Source organism: Euphorbia lathyris, chromosome 5 (genome assembly GCF_963576675.1).
Source record: "Euphorbia lathyris chromosome 5, ddEupLath1.1, whole genome shotgun sequence".
NCBI lineage: Eukaryota > Viridiplantae > Streptophyta > Magnoliopsida > Malpighiales > Euphorbiaceae > Euphorbia > Euphorbia lathyris.
The window spans coordinates 94,187,155-94,210,004 of NC_088914.1; the positions used below are offsets into that span (position 1 = coordinate 94,187,155).

General features: G+C 37.7%; 1 protein-coding gene across 2 annotated transcripts; it reads left to right on the forward strand.

Moving 5' to 3' along the window:
- The first annotated feature begins 1,088 nt into the window (after positions 1–1,088).
- Positions 1,089–9,158, forward strand: LOC136228772 (calcium-dependent protein kinase SK5). 2 transcript variants are annotated; one of them, XM_066017249.1, is made up of 7 exons: positions 1,089–1,785; positions 4,483–4,626; positions 4,717–4,869; positions 5,212–5,327; positions 7,177–7,344; positions 7,427–7,651; positions 8,930–9,158. In XM_066017249.1, exons 1-7 carry the CDS (start codon positions 1,173–1,175, stop codon positions 9,059–9,061), a joined length of 1,551 nt encoding a protein of 516 aa, XP_065873321.1. In that variant the 5' UTR covers positions 1,089–1,172; the 3' UTR covers positions 9,062–9,158. The 2 variants fall into 2 exon arrangements, with proteins under 2 accessions (XP_065873321.1, XP_065873320.1); XM_066017248.1 differs by lacking the exon at positions 1,089–1,785 and adding an exon at positions 2,851–3,140.
- Positions 9,159–22,850: the final 13,692 nt, after the last annotated feature.

Genomic DNA, 22,850 nt, shown 5'->3' on the forward strand with positions numbered 1-22,850 from the left:
TTATTAAAGGGGCCCTTATTACTTATTTTGCCAGGGGCCTCTAAATTGTCAGGACCGGCTCTGAAAACTAATAATAACCAATGAAATATATATTAAATATATATAGTAATTAAAAATAATCGAGACTGCTCGCGAACTTTCGAACCGAACCTGAGGAAGCTCGGACTCAGCTCGTTAGTGCTCGAGCCAATCCCGAACTCGAGTCGAGCTCTATCAAACCGAGCTCGAATAGTTTGCGAACTACCAAGACTCGTTTGCACCCCTAGTTACGAACGGGGTTGATAACATTCAATCCTGTTATAATGTATTATCTAATTTAGAAAAAATTCGAACTTTAAACCACTATATAATGAGAAATGTTTTACCATTTATATTGTGCTGATACAGAAACACACACGAACATTGATATGGAAATAGACATCGATATCAATATCGAGAAACTTTATTTTGTAGAACATAATTTTTAGGCTTAATAGGCATCCAACTCCCTAAACTTGTAACTTTTTTTTCACCTGGCCCCCTCAAAACGAAAATTTTCAAGAATTTAATTTCCTTAGAATATCATTAACTCTTCTAATTTTTTATTTTGAAACCGTTAACGGTCGTTTTGAGGTATTGAATGGTCACCGATGTTAAAAAGTATAAAGTTCAGTGCCCATATCAATAAGAATTGAAGTTCATATAATGTTAAAATATGTAAAGTTCAGTAACCATCAGTGTAATTTACCCTACATTTAGTATGCTAATTACTCCTTTCGTTCCACGATACATGTCTTTCTAGAGAATTTTTTTTTGTTCCACAATACATGACATTTTGCTTTAATCTATGCATATTAATTTACTTTTACCAAATATACTCCTATTTAAGTTGACTTTTTGTCTTGGAAATAGATAAAGTTACTAGTGGATGCAATTAATACAGGGATAACAAAGTCTTTTATTTAAAATTAATTGCATTTCTTAATTAGTATGCATTAACCTTAAAAAGACATGTATTGTGAACAGAGGGTACTAATTAGTGTAAATGATAGACAAGCCCCCTTTCTGATAAGTGTCTCCATATAACATATAAGGTTAAGGAATGTGACTCAGCCAAAGAGAATCTCACAAGAAAAAAAAAACGGTTCTTTTTTAATTTCTAGAGAGAGAAACTAGAAAAGTCCTGTCCTTTTATGTGTTACAGAGGAGGGAGAAGACCCAAAACTCGACCTTTTAGAGCTGCAATGGAAAAACCAGCAAAACCAACTCCATCAACTCACCCAATCGCATCAAAACCTAAGTGGGTTCTTCCTCACCGGACTGAGAATCTCCGGGACCACTACACCATAGGTAGGAAGCTAGGCCAAGGTCAATTTGGTACAACATATCTTTGTACCCATAAATCCACAACCCTAAATTATGCCTGCAAATCAATCCCTAAAAGGAAGCTCCTTTGTAAAGAGGACTATGAAGATGTTTGGCGAGAAATTCAGATAATGCACCATTTATCTGAGCATCCACATGTGGTGAGAATCAGTGGAGCTTATGAGGATCTTTACTGTGTTCACTTGGTTATGGAGGTGTGTGAAGGGGGTGAGCTTTTTGATAGGATAGTGAAGAAAGGGCATTATAGTGAAAGAGAGGCGGCGAAGCTGATTAAAACTATTGTTGGGGTTGTTGAAACTTGTCATTCTCTTGGTGTTATGCATAGAGATCTTAAGCCTGAGAATTTCTTGTTTGAGAATGATGAGGAAGATGCTGCTCTTAAAGCTACTGATTTTGGACTCTCTGTGTTTTATAAGCCAGGTTATGTTCTTTCTTTCTTGCTGTCTTTTATTGATTTTGATTTTGTTACTTGTGTTCAGATTTAATGGTAGTCTAAGGTTAGATTAATGGAGTCTTGGTTGATTGTCTTGTTAATTTAGTACTTTTTGGAATCTTAGTTGTAATGTTGAATGATGGGATCCTATGTTGCACGGAAACGGATACCGGGAACGTTATTTCTAAGAAAAATTAGCTAGGAAAAGGTAATGGAAACGGAGAAGAAACAGACAGGAAAGGCGGAAATGCTAATGAAGAAGAGTTTCGTGCAACATAGATGAGATTCCTGATTGAATTGGGGATAATTTAGAAAGATGAGATTCCTGATTGAATTGGGGATAATTTAGAAAGTTTGAATTGGGGATAATGTGTTGTATGTTAGAATGATAAAATTCCTGATTGAATTGGGGATAATTTAGAAAGTTTGAACAATTAATGTTATGATTCTTTGTATCAGCATTGGTTTCTGTCTATGTTGCACGGAAACTCTTCTTCGTTTAGGGTTTTCGCTTTTTGTATCTGTTTCCATCATCCTAGCTATATTTTTTAGGTTCCCGTGTTCTGTTTCTGTGCAACATTGGTTTCTGGTAGGATTTCTTTTGATTCCTTGAAAGAATGAGCTATGTTTTATAATATGGTACTTTAGTAACGAAACGACGCTAGGGTGGAAGTTCTGAGTAAAGGGGAGACTGAATTCTATGTCGGAAACAAAGAGAGAGTGACTGAGCTATATTATCGAGTTGCCAGGACTCGAACCCCGAAGGTTTGATCTAAGAAGCTCTGATACCATGTCATGAAACCAATTGAAATAAAAGCTCAAGCTGATAGTTGAGACCCAATCGTAGATCTTATATTAATCTCTGGCAAGAAGCGGCCCCTAAAGAATGGTGATGAGATCGGAAATCTGTCATGAGAGCCCTAATTAGTATTATGTTTTAGGGTCCTAATTAGGAGTCATGCCTTAATTAGTCTCCATCTAGGATTGGTTTCAGCTATAGTAGTTTCTTAAACAGTATAATTACTAATTAACTCATCAAATTATCCGAGCATTCTCATGTGGCGAGAATCAGCGGTGCTTATGAGGATCTTTACTGTGTTCACTTGGTTATGGAGGTATGTGAAGGGGGTGAACTTTTTGATAGGATAGTGAAGAAAGGGCATTATAGTGAAAGAGAGGCGGCGAAGTTGATTTAAGACTATTGTTGGGGTTGTTGAAACTTGTCATTCTCTTGGTGTTATGCATAGAGATCTTAAGCCTGAGAATTTCTTGTTTGAGAATGATGAGGAAGATGCTGCTCTTAAAGCTACTGATTTTGGACTCTCTGTGTTTTATAAGCCAGGTTATGCCCTTTCTTTGGTTCTTTTATTGTTTTTGATTTTACTTATCTTCAGATTTAACAGTAGTCTAAGGTTTGATTAATGGAGTCTTGGTTGATTTTGGAATCTTAGTTGTAATGTTGATTGAATGATGGGATCTCTTTGTTTCTGAAGATGGTTACTTTGCTGTGTTCTGTGATAGAATGATGAGATTCCTGATTGAATTGGGGATAATTTAGAAAGTTTGGATTGGGGATAATTTAGAAAGTTTGAATTGGGGATAATGTGTTCTTTGATAGAATGATGAGATTCCTGATTGAATTGGGGATAATTTAGAAAGTTTGAATTGGGGATAATTTAGAAAGTTTGAATTGGGGATAATGTGTTCTGTGATAGAATGATGAGATTCCTGATTGAATTGGGGATAATTTAGAAAGTTTGAACAATTAATGTTGTGATTCTTTGTATCAGCATTGGTTTCTGTCTATGTTGCACGGAAACTCTTCTTCGTTTAGGGTTTTCGCTTTTCGTATCGGTTTCATCATCGTAGCTATATTTTTGGGTTCCGGGTTTCGGTTTCCGTGCAACATTGGTTTCTGGTAGGACTTTCTTTTGATTCCTTGTAGATGTTTGGAAGAATGAGCTATGTTTTATAATATGGCACTTAGTAACTACGCCGGGGTGAGGGGAGACTGGATTCCACCTCGGAAACAAAGAGGGGATGATTGAGCTATATTATCGAGGTGTTTTTCCAATACATGTAGATGCATTTTGAAGCGGTACGGCCCAAGGAATGAAACATGGGCCAAAACGGAAAATATCTAGACTGTTACTATTGGTATCAAAGCGACGATGTGTTGATTCAAGGACAGACCAGGTGTAAGACGGTGGGTTTGTACTGACCCGATTCTAAGGGGGTGATGTTGGGATAGAAGGCTAAGCAAGGAGCGGCCCCTAAAGAATGGTGATGAGATAAGAAATGAACTGAGGGAGCGACTGGTTATATTAGAAAGGTGTGTTCCCAATATATATAGACGCGTTTTAAAACCGCGAGGCTTGAGGAACGAGACTTGGGCTAAAGCGGACAGTATCTACATGGTATTGGATCAGATTGTTACACTTTCAATTTCTTTCATAGACTTCTTTTGTGATGCAATTGTTTTTTTGGGTTTGAGTTGATTGTTAGAGGTAAAAGTCTTTCCAAATTTTCAACCTTATATGGAACTTTGGATTAGGCAAGATTACGGCGCTCGGATAAACATCCGGTTTACCAAACAAGTGCATACAGACTTTTGTGCTATGAATTTTCATTAGATTTATGTCCATTTGATCTAAGCTCCCTGTTTTCTTTCTGTTTCTTTCCAGGAGAAAGCTTTACTGATGTTGTCGGGAGTCCATACTACGTTGCTCCAGAGGTTCTGCGGAAGCATTATGGACCCGAAGCAGATGTGTGGAGTGCTGGAATTATTTTGTACATCCTATTATCCGGAGTGCCACCTTTCTGGGCAGGTACACTTCAAGTTTGTGTACTAACGAAAGATCGAAGTTATACGATATTTAATTAATAATCTGACGGCTGTTGCATTTTTGTCACATTAGAAACTGAAATAGGGATCTTCCGGCAGATACTACAAGCAAAATTAGATTTCGAGTCTGAACCGTGGCCTAGCATTTCAGACAGTGCCAAGGACCTCATACGGAAAATGCTTGAACGCAGTCCGAAGAGAAGGTTAACAGCTCATGAAGTACTATGTAAGTCTCTTCTTAAACAGGTTTAGCATAGTACTCCCTCTGTTTCACAATACATGTCTTTTAAGGTTAAGGCACAATAATTAAGAAATGCAATTAATTTTAACTAAAAGACTTTGTTAGCCTTGAATTAATTGCATCAATTAATTAACTTTTATTTATTCCCAAAGTAAAATGACAACTTAAATAGGGGTATATTTGGTAAAAGTCAATTAAGGTGCATGGATTGAAGCAAAATGTCACGTATTATGGAATAAAAAAAATTCTCTAGAAAGACATCTATTGTGGAATGGAGGTAGTATTAATTTGCTCAAAGTCATGATATCTGTTTGCTTCTTGTATCAGGCCATCCGTGGATTGTAGATGACAGAATTGCCCCGGATAAGCCTCTTGATTCTGCTGTTTTGTCCCGTTTGAAGCAATTCTCTGCAATGAACAAACTTAAGAAGATGGCTTTGCGAGTAAGGCTTTGAAAAATATAGACATACTTTTCCCTCTCTATTATCGTCTCGTTTTGGCAAATTAGTTGATTATTTGGTCAACTGAGCCTTTAATATAGTTAGGTGTCGTTGCTTGCATAAGCAATTATCGAATTCGGATACTAGGTTTCGTAGGTTCCCCTGAAGTAGAGGTGGCAATTATCGGGTTGTGTCGTATCAGTTTCGAGCTAGTGTCGAAATGAGTCAACCCTAACCCAACCAAAAACTTTCGTGTCAACATGGTGTTAACCTAATCGGGTTAGTGTCGATTTCGTGTCAGTGTTTTCGGGTTACATGTAATTTTACTATGTACTATATTAATGGCGACTTTTAAAAATGTAGGAGGATATGGTGCTATATTTAAATATTTTATGTCATTTTTGGATTAATATGTTAACAATAATCATCCAAAAGTCCGCTAATATCATGTTGGGGGCAATGTAATGTGTTTATAACAATCTAGGAGGTTTGAGTCGTGTTTGCAAGTAATAATTGTAATTTTTATTACATTTATTAATAAAGGTGACATGTAAAAACATGAAACAATATAACAATAATTTAAATATCCGTGTCATTTTCGGGTGAGCATATCAACCCTAACCCAATCCAAAAATTTCCGTATCAATCCAAAAATGACACATTAGCTAAACTCAAACACTAAAATTGCGTCTCGTGTGTACTTTTGCCACCTCTACCCTGAAGTAAGCTTTCTCATTGAAAATGTCAACAGTTGGAAATTGCACAACAGTAATCTTTAAAAAAGCTGCCGGTAAATATTAATTGGGTACCGTATCAACACTTCACAAGTTCCTTTCTGATAGAGCGTTTTATTTTCGGGCTGACCCGAGCAGGAAAAGTTTAAGCTCAAGTCTAGTTAGGCTCTTATTGGTTATAGTTTGATGGACATCTTTTTCTTCAATAAAAGTACTTTATTCAGTTTTTGTGCCTGTCTTTCATGGTCAAATCTCGGTTCGGTAGGGCTCGACTCGAGTTCGGATCGGCTCGAGCACTAACAGTATGAGCCTGAGCTTTTCCGGGTTCGGCTCGGAAGCTCGCAAATTGGCTATAAATTTCATTAATCATATATATATCATTGTTTTAATTTTTTCTTTCATTAATTACTATTAGTTTTCATCACAATTCACAGCTCAGATTTAACTCATAAGAAAAAGACACAAAAAAAAGCTTAGGCCTTTGGGTCTTTAGCTAGAAAATTAGGTTTTGATAAAAAACAAAATACATTGCAAACTTTAATATGTATTTCATTATTTATTTCTTTTTTGTGAGTTTGTTTTCTCCGACCACGAGTACAATCTATTATTTTTGAATCTCGGACATAACATGTGATTGTTTTTCTTTATAATTTTTTAAACTTATATGAAGTATGTTACAAGCCCTTTTTTGTATGCTCAGCTACTTATTCTATGCACATATGATGAATTTTGTTAAACTGGTTAGAAGCTCGATAAAAGCTTGGTTCGGTCAAAGCTCGGTCAGATTCAATCAAAGCTCGGTTTGAGAGGGCTCGGCTCGAAATGTTAATGAGCCAATACCGAACTTACCTAGGCTTGACTCGTTTACACCCCTATAAGCGTCTCCCCAAGCACGGAGGAACACCATCCGAGTGGTTTGGCTCGTAACATATTCAGAGTATACATGTATAAGAATTGACCCCTGTCATGGCATAGGAAACGGACAGAATCTTAGCTAACCCGACATTTTATTTAGGCCTCGTATCGAATCTATTTCAATCTCTATGTCCAACTAACATGTAGTCCTCACTAGTTACGCGAATGAGAATTCTTGTACTGATATCTGTACTAAATTTTAGGTGATAGCAGAGAGTCTATCTGAAGAAGAGATCGGCGGGTTAAAAGAGTTGTTCAAAATGATAGATACTGACAACAGTGGCACAATTACTTTTGATGAATTGAAAGACGGGTTAAAGCGAGTAGGCTCCGAGCTTATGGAGTCTGAAATAAGAGATCTGATGGATGCAGTAAGAACAGTTCCTTCTAGCTGACAATTTTTTGTTTCCGTTTTCTTTGTATAATAAATACTTATCTTGTGAGTGTTTGCAGGCGGACATTGACAACAGTGGCACGATTGACTATGGCGAATTCCTTGCTGCAACTGTGCATCTGAATAAGTTGGAAAGAGAGGATAATTTAGTGTCTGCTTTCTCTTTCTTTGACAAAGACGGTAGTGGTTACATTACCATCGACGAGCTTCAGCAAGCCTGCAAGGAGTTCGGCCTAAGTGAGCTTCACCTTGACGATATGATCAAGGAAATTGATCAGGATGATGTAAGTCTAATCTCTCCTTTTCTCTTTAGCTATGTTGCGTGGAAAAGGAAACTAAAACGAACACCAGGAAACGTTTTTTCGAAAAAAATATAGCTAGGAAATGGTGATAGAAACGGAAAAGAAACTGAAACGGATACGGGGCCAACATTGTCTTGCCACGCACTAAATTGTGCATGTAAAGCACGCCTAATCAACCAAAGGGTCAAATGTTCTTGAAAACAGAAGTACACGAGTTGAAAGTGACAAAAATGAAAATACCAAGGGTTAAAATGACAAAGTACGGGCTCTTCCGAGTATTATCTTAACCATTTCTTGATGCTAAGTTGTATTTAGGGATATTAAAATGGGTTGTCGTGTCATAATTGTGTTGTATGGTTTCCAATGATCAATTTCTTAATTGTGATTATTCTATTATTCGCATTGGACACCCCTTGCCGGGGGATTCAACCTATTATCGAGCAATTTTTGGTCCTTTTGCTCGCAAAATGGGTAAATTACACCCATGGCCACTGAATTTTAGCTATTTTAATATTGTGGCCTATGACCATTGAACTTTACAATTTTTAACATCAGTAACTCCTCGCAATGACCGTTAACGACCTCAAAATGAAAATATTCAAGAGTTGAAGTTGTTCATAATGATATTTACCATGAAACTACATTTTTTATTTTCCAAAATCACCTTTTTGGAGCTTTCTCTCTCTAAAAATTCTCTCTCCTAACCAAACAACACCTAAATGACCTAAAAACGAAAATTTTCAAGAATTAAAGTTCATTAGAATATCATTAACTCTTCAAATTTTTATTTTGAGGCCGTCAATGGTCGTTTTGAGGCGTTGAGTGGCCACCAGTGTTAAAAAGTAAAGTTCAGTAGCCATACCGTTAAGAATTGAAGTTCAGTGGTCATAATGTTAAAATAGATAAAGTTCAGTGGCCGTGGGTGTAATTTACCCCTCAGAAAATCTTGTTGATTCAGCCTCTATACTTTCATATATTGTAACATTTGGTCTATGTACAATTTTCAGGAACATTTGACCCTTGTTAAACATATTACCTTTAAATTGCACGTCACGTGCTCTTCCCGTATTATCTTAAATTGAAATACACTAGTCGAAAATGACAAAAATGAAAATACAAGGGTTAAAATGACAAAATACGAACTCTTCCCGCATTATCTTAACCATTAATTGATTTTAAGTTGCATTTTGAGTGTATCAAAGCGGGTTATCGTGTCATAAAACACGGTTTGAAACGATGAATTTGTGAATTGTGATGCAGGATGGGCAAATAGATTATGCAGAATTTGCAGCAATGATGAGGAAGGGAAATGGAGGAATTGGGAGAAGAACAATGAGAAACACAATTAATTTGGGAGATGCATTAGGCTTGATTACTGTTGAATCTGATTGATTTGATGTTCTAACTAGAGAAAACTTGTATGGAGTAATGTTTTATAAACCATTGCCATATTTTGATCTTTATCAATGGCCTAGCCAAATTTTGTTTCTGTTTTTCTTGTCCTCCATTGAACTTGTCTGCCTGCAATTTTTTAGGTTAAATGCACCGTTGGTCGTTGGTCATTGAACCTATATGATTGTCTCGAAATGGTTACTCGACTTCAATTTGTTTCAATAAAATCACTCAACTTCGAGTTTTGTCTCAATTAGATCATTCCGGCCATTTTAGTGATTAAAAAGCATCTGAATGATAACATAGGTGACACGTCAGTGTGAGTCAACTTAGATTCCTGACCGAAATGACACATGACATCCACGTATGCTCCACCTGTCTATCACGTGTCAGTTATTTTTATGAAAAAAAATAAAATTTAGTTTTTTTTTCATAAAAATAACGAACACGTGGTTGTCACGTTTCATTCCGGTCATTTTCGGTTTATTTTGGTCAGAGATTTGAGTTTATTGCAATGCATTTTAATCACTGAAACCGGTGGAGTCGCCTAATTGAAACAAAACTCAAAATTGAGTGATTTTATTAAGACAAATTGAAATTAAGTGGCAATTTTGAGAAACTATGTAAGTTCAATGACCAATGGTACATTTAACCTTGAGATTAGGGCTGGAAACGATCCGCGCTTTGGTTGCTCATACTCGGCTTGTTAGAAAATTGCTAGTTCGAGCTCAACATCCTATTCGTGAGTTGTTTGTGGGCATGTTGACGAGTTTTGCTCGAGAGTAGCTCGTTAGTTCATTTGACTTTTTTTTAACACAAAACTACATAGTTCGGAAACTTGTAAAACTAAAGTTTATATAAAAATACATTGTTTTACATTTCTCTTTTTATAAAAAATATTATTATTAAACAAAAAATCAAACCAAGCTTGCTTGCGATGCTCGGTTCGTTAGAAAATTGACTAGCTTGAGCTCAATATCCTGTTTGTGAGTTGTTTGGAAGCATGTTTACGAGTTTTGCTTGGGAGCATCTCATTAGTTTTGTTCATGAATTTCATTCGTGAACGATTCATTTGAAATTTCTTTAATACAAAACTACATAGTTCGGAAACTTATAAAGCTAAAGTTTATACAAAATTACTATTGTTTTACATTTCTCTCTTTATAAAAACATATTATTGTTAAAAAAAGTTAATCAAACCAAGCTTGCTCGCGAATGTGTTCGTAAACATTATAATCTGAGTTTGTTCATGAATCTATAATGAAGTCTGCTTATAAGCTTTCGAGCTGAGTTTTGTTCAAGTTCGGCTCGTTTATTAGGGTTGGTTACGGTTGAATTTATGTTGTTGTAGCGGCCCCCTCTTCCGCGATTGTGACGGCCGCCGTATCGCCCACCGCGATAGGGCTGTGGCGCGCGATTATGCGCTGGCCGATGGGAGTGGTGCGGCGGCTGTTCACCAACTACAGTACTGTATCAAAGGGAACCCACTTACTCTCATTTACGTATTTTTGGGTGTTTATGTTTTCCTTTGATTCCGTCTTCCTCTCGTCACAAGTTAGAAGCTCGCTCTCGTCCTTGTGTCTTCCTAGGTTACCCATCCAATCATCGCGGGTACAAATGCTATGATTTATCCCAAAACCGAATTATCATCTCTCGTCATGTCGTATTTAACGAATCTGTTTTTCCTTTTGCTGTCAAAAGCGCAAATTCCAACTCTACTCCTAAGGTCGACACTGAAATCGGTGGATTATCACCTCCTGTTCATTTCGAACCAAACTCTCCGTCTCCCAGTCCTCCCACCTTGTCGTCGTCGAGTCTGGTCCCGTCCGCGTCCTCCGAAACAGGCTTCTCGTCGCCTGCGTCTGTCACTCCACCTGTGTCTGTATCTCCTTCTTCGCGTTTTGTCCCGTCGACATCCGCGTCGTCGTCCCCTGAGTCCATTGCGTCTTCTGGCTCCTCGTCGCGTCTGTCCCCTAATTCGTCCCCAACACGACCATTGAGTTCTGAAAATAATTCCCCAAATAGAACAGCGACCGCTGTTCCACAGCAATCACCCACCAATCTTTCCGATCCAGATACAAACGTACACCGCATGACCACACGAGCACAACACGGGATTTACAAATCCCGTCGCCTGCTCAATTTACACACTTCCACATCATATAACATTTCCCCTTTACCCAAAACACCAGCCCTTGCATTATGTGATCCCAATTGGACACAAGCCATGACTGATGAGTTTGAGGCTCTTATTGAAAATAAGACATGGGTACTTGTACCCCGTCCTAAAAATGCTAATGTTATTCGTAGTTGGTGGATTTTCAGGCACAAAACGAAACCGGACGGATCATTTGAAAGATACAAGGCCAGACTAGTTGGCAACAGGTCAGGACAATTGGCCGGTGTTGACTGTGGCGACACATTCAGTCCTGTGGTCAAAACAGCGACTATTAGGGCAGTTCTCAGTATTGCAATTTCCAAAAATTGGAATCTTCGTCAGTTGGATGTCAAGAATGCTTTCCTTCATGGGAATCTTCATGAAACAGTCTACATGCATCAACCATTGGGTTTCCGTAATGCAAAATTTCCAGATCATGTTTGCCTGCTTCAGAAATCACTCTATGGCCTAAAACAGGCTCCACGAGCCTGGTATCAGCGGTTTGCCGCATATGTTACTAAAGTGGGATTTACCAACAGTGTATCAGACAGCTCTCTCTTTATTTATCACCACGGCACAGACACGGCCTATATCCTCTTGTATGTCGATGACATTGTGTTAGTCACTTCGTCTGACAGTCTTCAGTAGTCCATCATCTCCAAGCTCAGCTCGGAATTTGCAATGAAAGACTTGGGTCCATTACATTACTTCTTGGGAATTTCTGTCACCCAATCACATGGTTCCCTATTCTTATCACAGCGAAAATATGCATCTGAAATTATTGAGAAAGCAAGTCTCGGATCCTGCAATGCAGCGGCTACCCCTGTTGACACTAAACAGAAGCTCAGTATATCTTCAGGATCAGCTTATCACAATCCCACTGAATACAGAAAATTGGCCGGTGCTCTTCAGTATCTGACACTCACCCGACCTGACATATCATATGCCGTTCAGCAAGTTTGTCTGTTTATGCATGATCCAAAAACCACACACATGGCTGCCCTCAAGAGAATTCTTCGGTATGTTCACGGCACACTTGACCTTGGTCTCAGCTTCATTGCTTCATCTCCCACCCAATTAATCTCCTATACGGACGTGGATTGGGCAGGCTGTCCCGATACACGTCGTTCTACTTCAGGGTACGGTGTTTTTCTTGGGGATAACCTCATCTCTTGGTCCGCAAAGAGGCAGCCCACGTTATCCCGTTCCAGCGCTGAAGCCGAGTATCGCGGGGTGGCAAACATTGTGTCAGAAACGTGTTGGATTCGAAATCTTCTTCTTGAACTTGGCTACCCGGTCCAGAAATCCACCATTGTTTATTGTGATAATGTCAGCGCCGTCTACTTAGCCGGCAATCCGGTTCAGCACCACCGCACCAAACATGTAGAAATGGATATTCATTTCGTTCGCGAAAGAGTAGCCAAAGGAGAGGTTCGAGTTCTACATGTTCCCTCTAGATATCAAATTGCTGACATTTTCACCAAAGGTCTACCTTCCCCACTCTTCGAAGACTTCCGTAATAGTCTCTTCGTTCGGCCTCCGAACGTATCAACTACGGGGGAGTATTAGAGATTATATTGTTTATATATTATTTATTGATAGAGTTTATCTCAACCATATACAGTTAGCTAGTATTAGTTATTCACTACAACAAGGATTGTACTCTGTATATATATTCAGTTATGATTCAATAACAAGACCCAGTGATTCAAACTGTTACAGATTCGATGTTCTAACTAGAGAAAACTTGTATGGAGTAATGTTTTATAAACCATTGCCTGATTTTGATATTTATCAATGGCCTAGCCAAATTTTGCTTCTGTTTTTCTTGTCCTCATTGATTAGGGGTGGAAAAGAGCCGCGTTTTGGTTGATCATGCTCGGCTCGTTCGAAAATTGACTAGCTCGAATTCAACATCCTGTTTGTGAGTTGTTTGGGAGAATGTCACGAGTTTTGTTCGAGAGCAGCTCATTAGTTCTTTTCATGAACTTTGTTCGTGAACGATTCATTTGAGATTTCTTTAACACAAAAATAAATAGTTCGGAAACTTATAAAACTAAAGTTTACATAAACAGCTTGTTCATATGAAATTTTGGGATATTCGGAAAGTCGTTGAATTAATTTGGACTAAAAAGAAAGTTTATCAACAATGAAACTATTTGTTTCCCACAAACCAAGAATTAACATATAATGTGAAATTTTACGTTTACTTCGAGAAAAATACACTCGATCAATCAAATTCGTTATACATATTACTATACGAGAGATGTTTGATGCAAAGAAAAAAAAGTATATATGTAGTATTAATTGATGCTTCAAATGTATTATTTTGGGAATACTCTAAAAAACATTCAACATATAATATGTACTTCGGCAAGTTCTTTAATACCGAGGAAATTTCGTCCTAATCTGTAATTTATGAAAAAAAAGAAAATTAGATTCTGTTTGGTACGATGTAATGCAATGTAATGTAAACAAAGTTGTAATGTAATGAAATATAATAATGATTCCATTACCACGTTTGGTCGGTAAATTTTAAAAAAATTGGTGAAATTTAATTATTATTACAATACTTATGTTTGTTTCGTCAAATGTAATTAGAAACTTCAATTATTCTCAAATTTTTATATGCAAGGGAACATTATTGAGAAACGATTTCAGAAATTATATTGAGTAAAGTTAGGATACAAAAATACAACTTGGTTGATTTGGTAAAGTAAGTAAAGCAATGATATAGTAAAGCCTCTATATAGGAATAACCTTTATTTTGTATAAAAAAACTCGGTCCCAACTTGGTAATAACCTCTATAACCAAACTATATTTAGTAATAACCTCCCAATTGTTATACAAATAGTCTGGTCCCAAGTGTATTCCTATATAGAGGTTTTACTGTATATACAATTAAGGAATATACCCTACAAGTGATCTCATAAATCCCATGCGAGCTCATATGCTATGTGTATAGCTTAACAGTCCCCCCTTCAAGATGGAGGCGAAGTAATAAGACCCATCTTGCCTAAAGTTAGAATCATGTGGTTAGTGCTCAAAGGTTTTGTGAACAAGTCTGCCAATTGATCATGAGTAGAGATATACATTGTTTGCAAAAATCCGACCTCAATATGTTCACGGATGACATGATAGTTAATATCAACATGTTTGATTTTTTCATGAAAAACATGATTTCGTGCAATGGCAATAGCAAATTGGCTATCATTGTACATCAGAATGGGAAGCGATAGAGAAATACCAAAATCGGACAGAAGATAGCTAATCCATTTCAACTCACAACTTGTAGTTGCCATACTACGATATTCGGCCTCGGTAGAAGATCGACTAATAGTAACTTGTTTCTTTGTCTTTCATGAAATGAGTGACTTTCCAAGTGAAATGTAACGATCTTCGAGAGTTTTTACATTTGGCCCAATCTGCATCACAGTCTGCCGTAAGTTGTGAAATATTTGAAGAACTGGGATAGAAAAGATCGTAAGTAATAGTGCCTTTTAGGTACTTTAGAACATGTAATGCGGCTTGAAGATGTATCTGACACAATTTTTGCATATATTGACTCAGTTGATTTGTAGCATAAGCAATATGTGGTCGTGAGAAACCCAAATACAAATCGTCCAATTAGTCTTCGATAAGGAGAAAGATCAGTAAGTTCAGTTCCAGCATCATTGTTTTTTGTATCAAGGGCGAGACCAGATGGAAGTGGGCTAGGGACTGAAATAACATCATTTAATTTGGCATCTTGTATTAAATCTCTGATATACTTTGCTTGTGTAAGTAAACTACCAGAATCTGATCTAGCAATCTCAATACCAAGAAAGTACTTTGATGGTCCAACATCCTTAATGGCGAATAATGAATGAAGATAATCCTTGATAGCTTGAATTTGAACAGGATCAGAACCCATGATCAATATGTCATCTACATATATAAGAATAGCTAGAAAAGAGTCTGGGCTAGAAGAAGGCAAAGTAAACAAACAATGATTGTTTTTAGACCTGATCAATCCGTAAGTAATGAGTTGTCCGGATAACTCCTTGTGTCATTGTCGTCCTGCTTGTTTAAGGCCATATATAGATTTAACTAATTTGCAACCGTAGCCAGATGGAACTTTCTTATAGCCCAAAGGAGCTTGAAGTTGAATTTCTTCATCAAGATTACCATGCAAGTAGGCGTTATTAACATCTATTTGATGAATCTCCCATCCCTTTGCTACTCCAATAGCTAAAAACATACAAACTGTAACTGTCCGTGCTACGGGGCTAAAATTCTCATGATAATCGACACCAAAGATTTGATTGTACCCGTTTGCTACTAACCTGGCTTTGTACCGTTCCACTTCACCATTAGACTGATATTTGACTTGAAAACCCCATCTTGTTGCTAACGGTTTCTTTCTGGGGGGAATAGGAACAATATCCTAAGTATGATTGGATTCAAGAGCTTGAAGTTCTTTTTCCATTGCATTAACCCAATGAGGATTATTTTTAGCTTGATGATAATGGGTTGGTTCTGGAATAAGCATAAGGGTAAAAAGAGAAGCTAAATGTTGACGTGAAAATTTGATAACATGATAAGGGTGGTGATAAGGGTAGAAAGAGAAGCTAAATGTTGACGTGAAAATTTGATAATAAGATAAGGGCGGTGATTAGCTGAAGCGACAATAAAGTCTTGGAACCAAGAAGGTTGAGATTTGGGTCTAGTTGATTTTCTAGAATGAAGGAATGGGTAGATGAAGTGGGTAAATGTGATTGATGGTGTGAAGTAGAGGGATGAAAAGGTAAATTAGCAGAGTTGGCGGATTTGTACGGAGAAATGGAAGTAGTTGGATGATGTGTTGAATTATTGAGTGGGATTTGGGGGGAGGTGAGTTCGAATGAATGGTATCTAGAAAAGATGAATTTAGGTTAGAGCATCTCTAGTGGACAAAATAAGGACCAATTTGTAATTGTGAGGAAGTAACCAATTAGAAAAGGAAATAAGGAAGTGGCTGGAATCAGGCAGGTCGCTGGATTCAGCGACTCGCTAGCCAAAAAAGAAGCCAAAGAGAAGATAACACGTGGAAAGGGAGAATGAAGAATACCCTATGTCTTTAGATGCTGGAGATGAGTGATTGCACTACAAACTGGAGAGTCTGCGCGTGAAGTCTCCCACAAATAAAGAAAACGGAAAACAAAGTGGGACCACATCTAATTTTTGTATCTTAAATTCCTGAATTGTGTCGTGGTGAACTGATATTTTAAATATTTTAATCAAAGAATCTCAAAAGGTATGAAACGATGTCGTTTTGGTGGTGTAGGGACGCGTTGACATTTTGGTAAATAACCTGCACCACCTTTAATCAACAATTAAATAAGAAAATGAGAGAGGAGGAGGGATTCAAACCTGGGACATAAGGGGTGGAGCACGCGCACATGCATTACCGTTGGGACACTTGCTTTAGTTTAAGATGTTTACAATTCTTTTATTTATATATTATTAAGTGCCTCTGATGCTACAAAAAATCCTATACTATATTTTTTAAATAAAAATATATTATATATTTTTAATAAAATTTCATATTAATATTTTATTTATATACGAAAATATATTTTTTAAAACATACGTTCAGTGGCGGAACCAGAGTCCTAGATGACCCGGGGCTCAAATATTGAACAAAAAAAAATTTGACAAAGTAAAAGATAAACCAAAATATTCAAAAGTGTACCTCTAAATGAGTGACAATTGAGTCATGCGATTGTACATTTTTTGATAACGTTGTAGAATAGTTTCATCATCTACACCTACGAAAACATCCTTTTCGATGTATACAACCATACTATCATTCAACCACTTATCCCCCATCTTGTTTCGCAAATCTATCTTAATTATGTTCATTGCAGAAAACACTCTCTCGACAGTAGCTGTCGCAACAGGTAACACTAAAGCTAACTCAATAAGTAGATAAACCAGCGGATAAGGCAATTGTCTATTCGTCAAGACCATCTTAATAACAAGCTCTCTAATATCTTGAAGTTCAGAAAAAAGTTTTATCATTTCTCACATCATAGATAAAATTGTGCAGTTGATCGTTCAACAACTCTCGGTCCATGGGTGAGAAATTATTTGGATAAAATTTGGCAAGTTGGAGAAGCTTAGCATGATCGAAGCTTGAAAATGCATTTCTAGGATCAAGACATGCCATGCAAAGAAGTAATTCTGTGTTTCCTTCTGTGAAACGAGTTTTCATCTCTTCAGCAACAGGATCAATAACCTAATAGACAATAAATAATATTATATGAATATCGAATAAATTGAATAGTATAATGATGGTTTCGGTAAACAAAAAAGATATAGCATAATAATTAAAATAACTAACCCCTTTAAAGATTTCAACACGGTATATGTGAAGATAAGTAACAGCTTGGCCTTCACGACTTGAGCGACCACGAATTGGCAATGTGTCATTCATATTGGCACATCAATCAAATTATCAACACAAAATTTCCTAATATCTTCTAAGAAGCTCTCCCATTTATCTTCTCTTAGTGATTGCAATTGTAGCTTCGTAGATTGAACCATTGTCATAGCATTGATAATATTCTGAGTCTTGTGTTGTGTTGTGAAGCTTGCGGCAAATCATTGGTGATGCCCAAAATAACTTTCATCAAATGCAACATAAACAAAAATAAGCCTTAACAAAATTCAATTCAATTCAATTGAGCCTTAACAATAAGCACCCAAATAAGGTTCATATCAGCAGATTAATAGCCAAACATTACATGTCAGTAAAACTAGAAGCTATTTATCAGTTAACAAAAACTTTTAACTACCCTCAAAGATTCAATACAACACAATATATCAATAATTAAGATTAGGATAAATGCTATGTCAAATTGAATCATAGAACAAAGCTAACTAAAAAAAAATCCTTATGCAATATCTGGTTTTTTAATTTCTTAGTATAAATTCTATGTCAAAGTGAAGTACTCAGTAAACATTATCTAACCAAACTAAACCAACCTTCAATCAGTAATTTCTTAGTATAATTTCTTGAGTTGTGCTATGCGCATCCACAGTTGAGTTTTCATTTAACAAAACGGCGTCGTTTTACTCATTAAGTAAAACGACGTCGTTTTGATTTAAAAGAATAACAAAAAAAAAATTACTAAACAGTCCCTCCTATCCTTCACCTTCTTCGACGAGCTGCTACAATGGAGGGGGCTGGGTTTTCTGATTTTAATATACAAGTAAAAAAAAAATTCCTTGAACTTTTCGGCGGCTGCCGGGGCTCCAGCCCCGGCCAGCCCCCCTCATTCCGCCAATTCATACGTTGGAACATATATTTTAAATTTTAGACCACGAACTATAAATTTTAGAACATACGTTATGTTTTTTAGAACACGCGTTATGTTATTTCGAACATGCGTTATGTTTTTTCAAACATGAGTTATAAATTATATCATAGAACAAATGCAAAAATGATCTAGATATCTACCGATTTTCTTAGAACATTATACTTAATTTTTGGAACACGAACTATAAAGTTTAGAACATACGTTATGTTTTTTAGAACATACGTTATGTTATTTAGAATATGAGTTATAAATTATATTATAAAACAAATGCAAAAATGATCCATATATTTACTGATTTTTAAAAAACATTATACTTAATTTTTAGAACACAAATTATAAAGTTTAAAACATATGTAACAATATTTAGAACATCGTCCTTAACATTTTAAAACATAAATTACAAAAATATAGATGAATTAAATAAATAAGAAATTGGAGCATGTTCTTGGAACTTTTTTCTATTAATAATTCATTATTATGCACATTTCTTTTTTTCTATTAATAATTCATTATTATGCATATTTAATCAATATTAATAAGTGCATGCGTCAAATATTAAACAATAGAAGTTATTAGCACAGTGGTATATTAAGCAACACGCGTGACTTAATACATAAGATAAGCAATTGTCTCAGTGGTAAGTAATGTGGAGTGTAGATGGAGGTGCCCAGGTTCAAAACCCACCATTATTAATACACAATAGGAGTGTTCTCACAAGAATTATTAATATTATTATCAATTATATTATTATTATAAAATAGGTTAATTAATTTAAAATAAATAAAATATTATATTATATAATGTGTGAGATCCATTGAATAGTGTTAATGGTGACTAACTACTAGAGAGAATTTTTTATAGGAGTTGTTTTGAGGGGAAGATTGTTAGAAATGAGTGAGGTGGAATGGTTGAAGAGTGTGCAACCCTCAAACCATGAGAGTTGCTCTTAGAGCAACTTTAATGGTTGCAACACACTATAGTTTCAAAGGGGTGCCACATCACCATAAAATACACTTATAAAAAACACACCACTATACTCATTTATTACTTTAAAATTTGGTAGGATTCTCTTGTCATATAACTTTATACATCCACTTAATTAATATACAAATAATAATTTTTAACACAACAAATAATTAATTCAATAATTATTGATAATTCGTTAAAAATTCCATATTCAATAAAATATAAATTGAATAAAAACTAATTAATTAAAAATATAAATTGAATAAAAACTAATTAAAAATATAAAATGTTAACAGAGTTGAAAGAATAAATAATTAATTAGTGATGGCGAAGGCAAAAGAAAAAACGAAGGAAAGGGCGATCTTGACGACGGCTAAGGCGGGCGGCCGATCTGTGCTGGATTTGTCGAGTCCGGTGGCGAGGCGCGGGCTTGTCACGGATCCGGTGCAGGAGGAGACGTGGGCGGAGGATGATGGGAGATCGGAGGGATCTCCTCGAGGCAGGCGGCAGAGTGGTGAAAGATCTAGGGATAGATCGCGGGATCGTGGGAGATCGGCGTGGTTTGAGGATGGGGAGCCGGATCCGGCGGCGACTCTGGGTGATATAGGGGTTTTGGCGATGGAAAAGGATCGGGAAAGAGGAGATCTCGCGGCTCTGGTTTCGGATGGGAGCGGGATGGCCAGCGCGCAGGTGGCGTCTCAGGCCGCACAGATGCCACTGCAGGACAGGCGTGCTTCTCCCGCGGATAAGCCTGAGGCGCAGGTGCTTATTCAGGCCGCACTGGCTGCGCAAGCCACGCAGGCCGCCCATGCCGCGCTGGCCGTGTAGGCTATGCAGAGCGCACAGGCCGCTCAGGCCGCGCATGCCGCGCTGGCCGCGCAGGTTGTGCAGGCCGATCAGGTTGCTATGGCTGCGCTTGCCGCGGAAGGTTTGGCTTGGAGCCCTGTTTCAGGGGAGGTGGGTATCCTTTGCCCTGGTGATGATGCGAATGAAGGAGGAGCTGCTACTGGTACGCCGTTTGTGGTGATGGAAGGCCGTGTGAGGGATCAAACTATGGCCCCTAATTCTAGGGCTAATCCGGGCCCAAAACAATTCGTGGATACAATTGATAATCGAACTTTTAAAAATGACTGGGGGAACTCTTCCTGGAGAGATAAGTTGTTGGGGGTGGTCGAGGAGGAACCCATGATGGAGGAAGACATTGTCGAGGATGAGTCTGAGGAATTCTTTTCCGACTCTGATATTGAGGATGGAGAACAAGAGGACCCACTGTGTCCTGTGATCCGTCTTTCCTCTGAAGACAAGCGTGTCCTAAGATCCAAGTGGAAATTAGCTCTAATTGTCACTGTTCTTGGGAAAAGGATAAGCTTTAATTACTTTGCCCAGAGGATCCAGGCACAATGGGCGAAGAAAGGGAAGGTTACCATTACGGACCTGGAAAATGACTATTATGTCATTAAATTTACAAGAGACGAGGACTTCAATGCTGTTGTTAATGGTGGCCCTTATATAATATCCAATCATGTTCTAGCTATAAGGCCTTGGGTCCCAAATTTCAACCCTCATGACTGTTCTGTTAATAGGATCCTTACTTGGGTTAGATTTCCAGGATTGCCTATTGAATAATATGGTGATAGATTCCTTAATAAAATTAGAGGCCTTGTTGGGAAAGTTCACCATATCGATAAAACTACCGTTGGGGCAGTAAGAGGCAAGTTTGCCAGGGTCTGTATCGATATTGATCTTGCTAAACCTCTTCTGTCTAAATTCTGTATCCAGGATAGGGCCTTTCATATTAAGTATGAAGGTATCCACAATATATGCTTTGAGTGTGGCATGTTTGGCCATACTTATAATGGATGCCCTAAGAGAAGGAAGATGGTCGAGGAGGTGGTGGTGCCTAACATAGGTAGAGCTGAGGAGAATCAAGGTGAAGGCAAGAATTTTGGCCCTTGGATGCTTGCCAAAAGGTCGGTCAGAAGGAAACCACGAGCAATTGCTGCTCGGAATCAAGCTCCAGACATCAGTAAGGAGATGAATTCTCTTCATATTGCTCCTGAGATCAAGATTAAGCCCCCTGACATCAAGATTGGTGCTGGTGTTGAGTCTGCTTCAGGATCAGGGTCAAGGTTCGGAGTCTTGTCTCTTGAGGATGGACATGATCCGGAAATTTCAAATGATAATATGGAGTTAAGCATGCCTGGCCTGGAATCTGCAGAGCATGCTTCCATCCTTGGCAACTCGGTTAATCCTCTTTTCGACTCCAATGCTGTTGCCAAGGGGAGCTCCCCGATCATTGGTTCATCAGGAAGAGAGACGACTAATAAGGTTAGTAATCTGAATTCTCTTATTGTTACCCCTGTAGGAAAGACTATAGGAGTCAATAAGTTGAATATGAAGAAACCTAAACCCAACCCTAAAAAGAACCATAGTTCGTCGGACTCTTGGGATAAAAGGGGGCCTGCTGGCACATCTTCTAGGCTCTCAGGAGCCCCGAATAAGTACCTAATCTAGGGTAGTGGCCCGTGTTCAGTAGCCTTCTTTTCTGATGGACTTCTTTGTTTGGAATGTTAGAGGTGCGGCTAGCAAGGCTACCCGCATCCATGTTAATGATCTTATTAAGCAGTTTAATCCTTCTTGTTTTGCTCTTCTTGAAACCAAAGTTAGTGGTTCAAAAGCAGATGAGGTGGTCAGGAAGTTTAAGAATTGGAGTTGTGTCAGATCTGAGGCTACTGGTCGGGCAGGGGGGATTTGGCTTTTTTGGAAGCCAGATCGTGTTAATATTGATATTATCAGTTTGGATAATCAATTCATTCATAGTAAGGTCTGTTACCCTGGTAATAAACCTTTCTTTGTGACCTTTGTTTATGCTGATCCGGTTTCAACTAACCGAAAAAGGCTGTGGGAGATCCTCCACTCTATTAGTTCTAGCATGGTGGAGGCTTGAATGGTGGCTGGGGACTTTAACGATATTGCCCTTATGAGTGACCAGAGGGGAGGGGTAACCATTATGTGAACCGGTGCCTTAATCACAAGCAGAATATGGATTTATGCAGGCTGTCTGACCTGGGTGCCGCTGGTCACAAGTTTACTTGGAAAAGGAATAGCTGATAGGGGTCAAAAACCCCTATCTTTGGGTACGGTTTTAGGACGGGTTTTAGCGTTATTTAGTTAATAAGCGAGCAATTCTCGCATTTAAATGCTTTTATGTGAGTTAATTAGAAATTGGAAACGTTCTATTTACTTTTCGTCGTTTAGGCTCGTTTTATGATCAATTTAGGCAAATACGGCCGAAATAGCATGCATAGTATAATTCCGTTA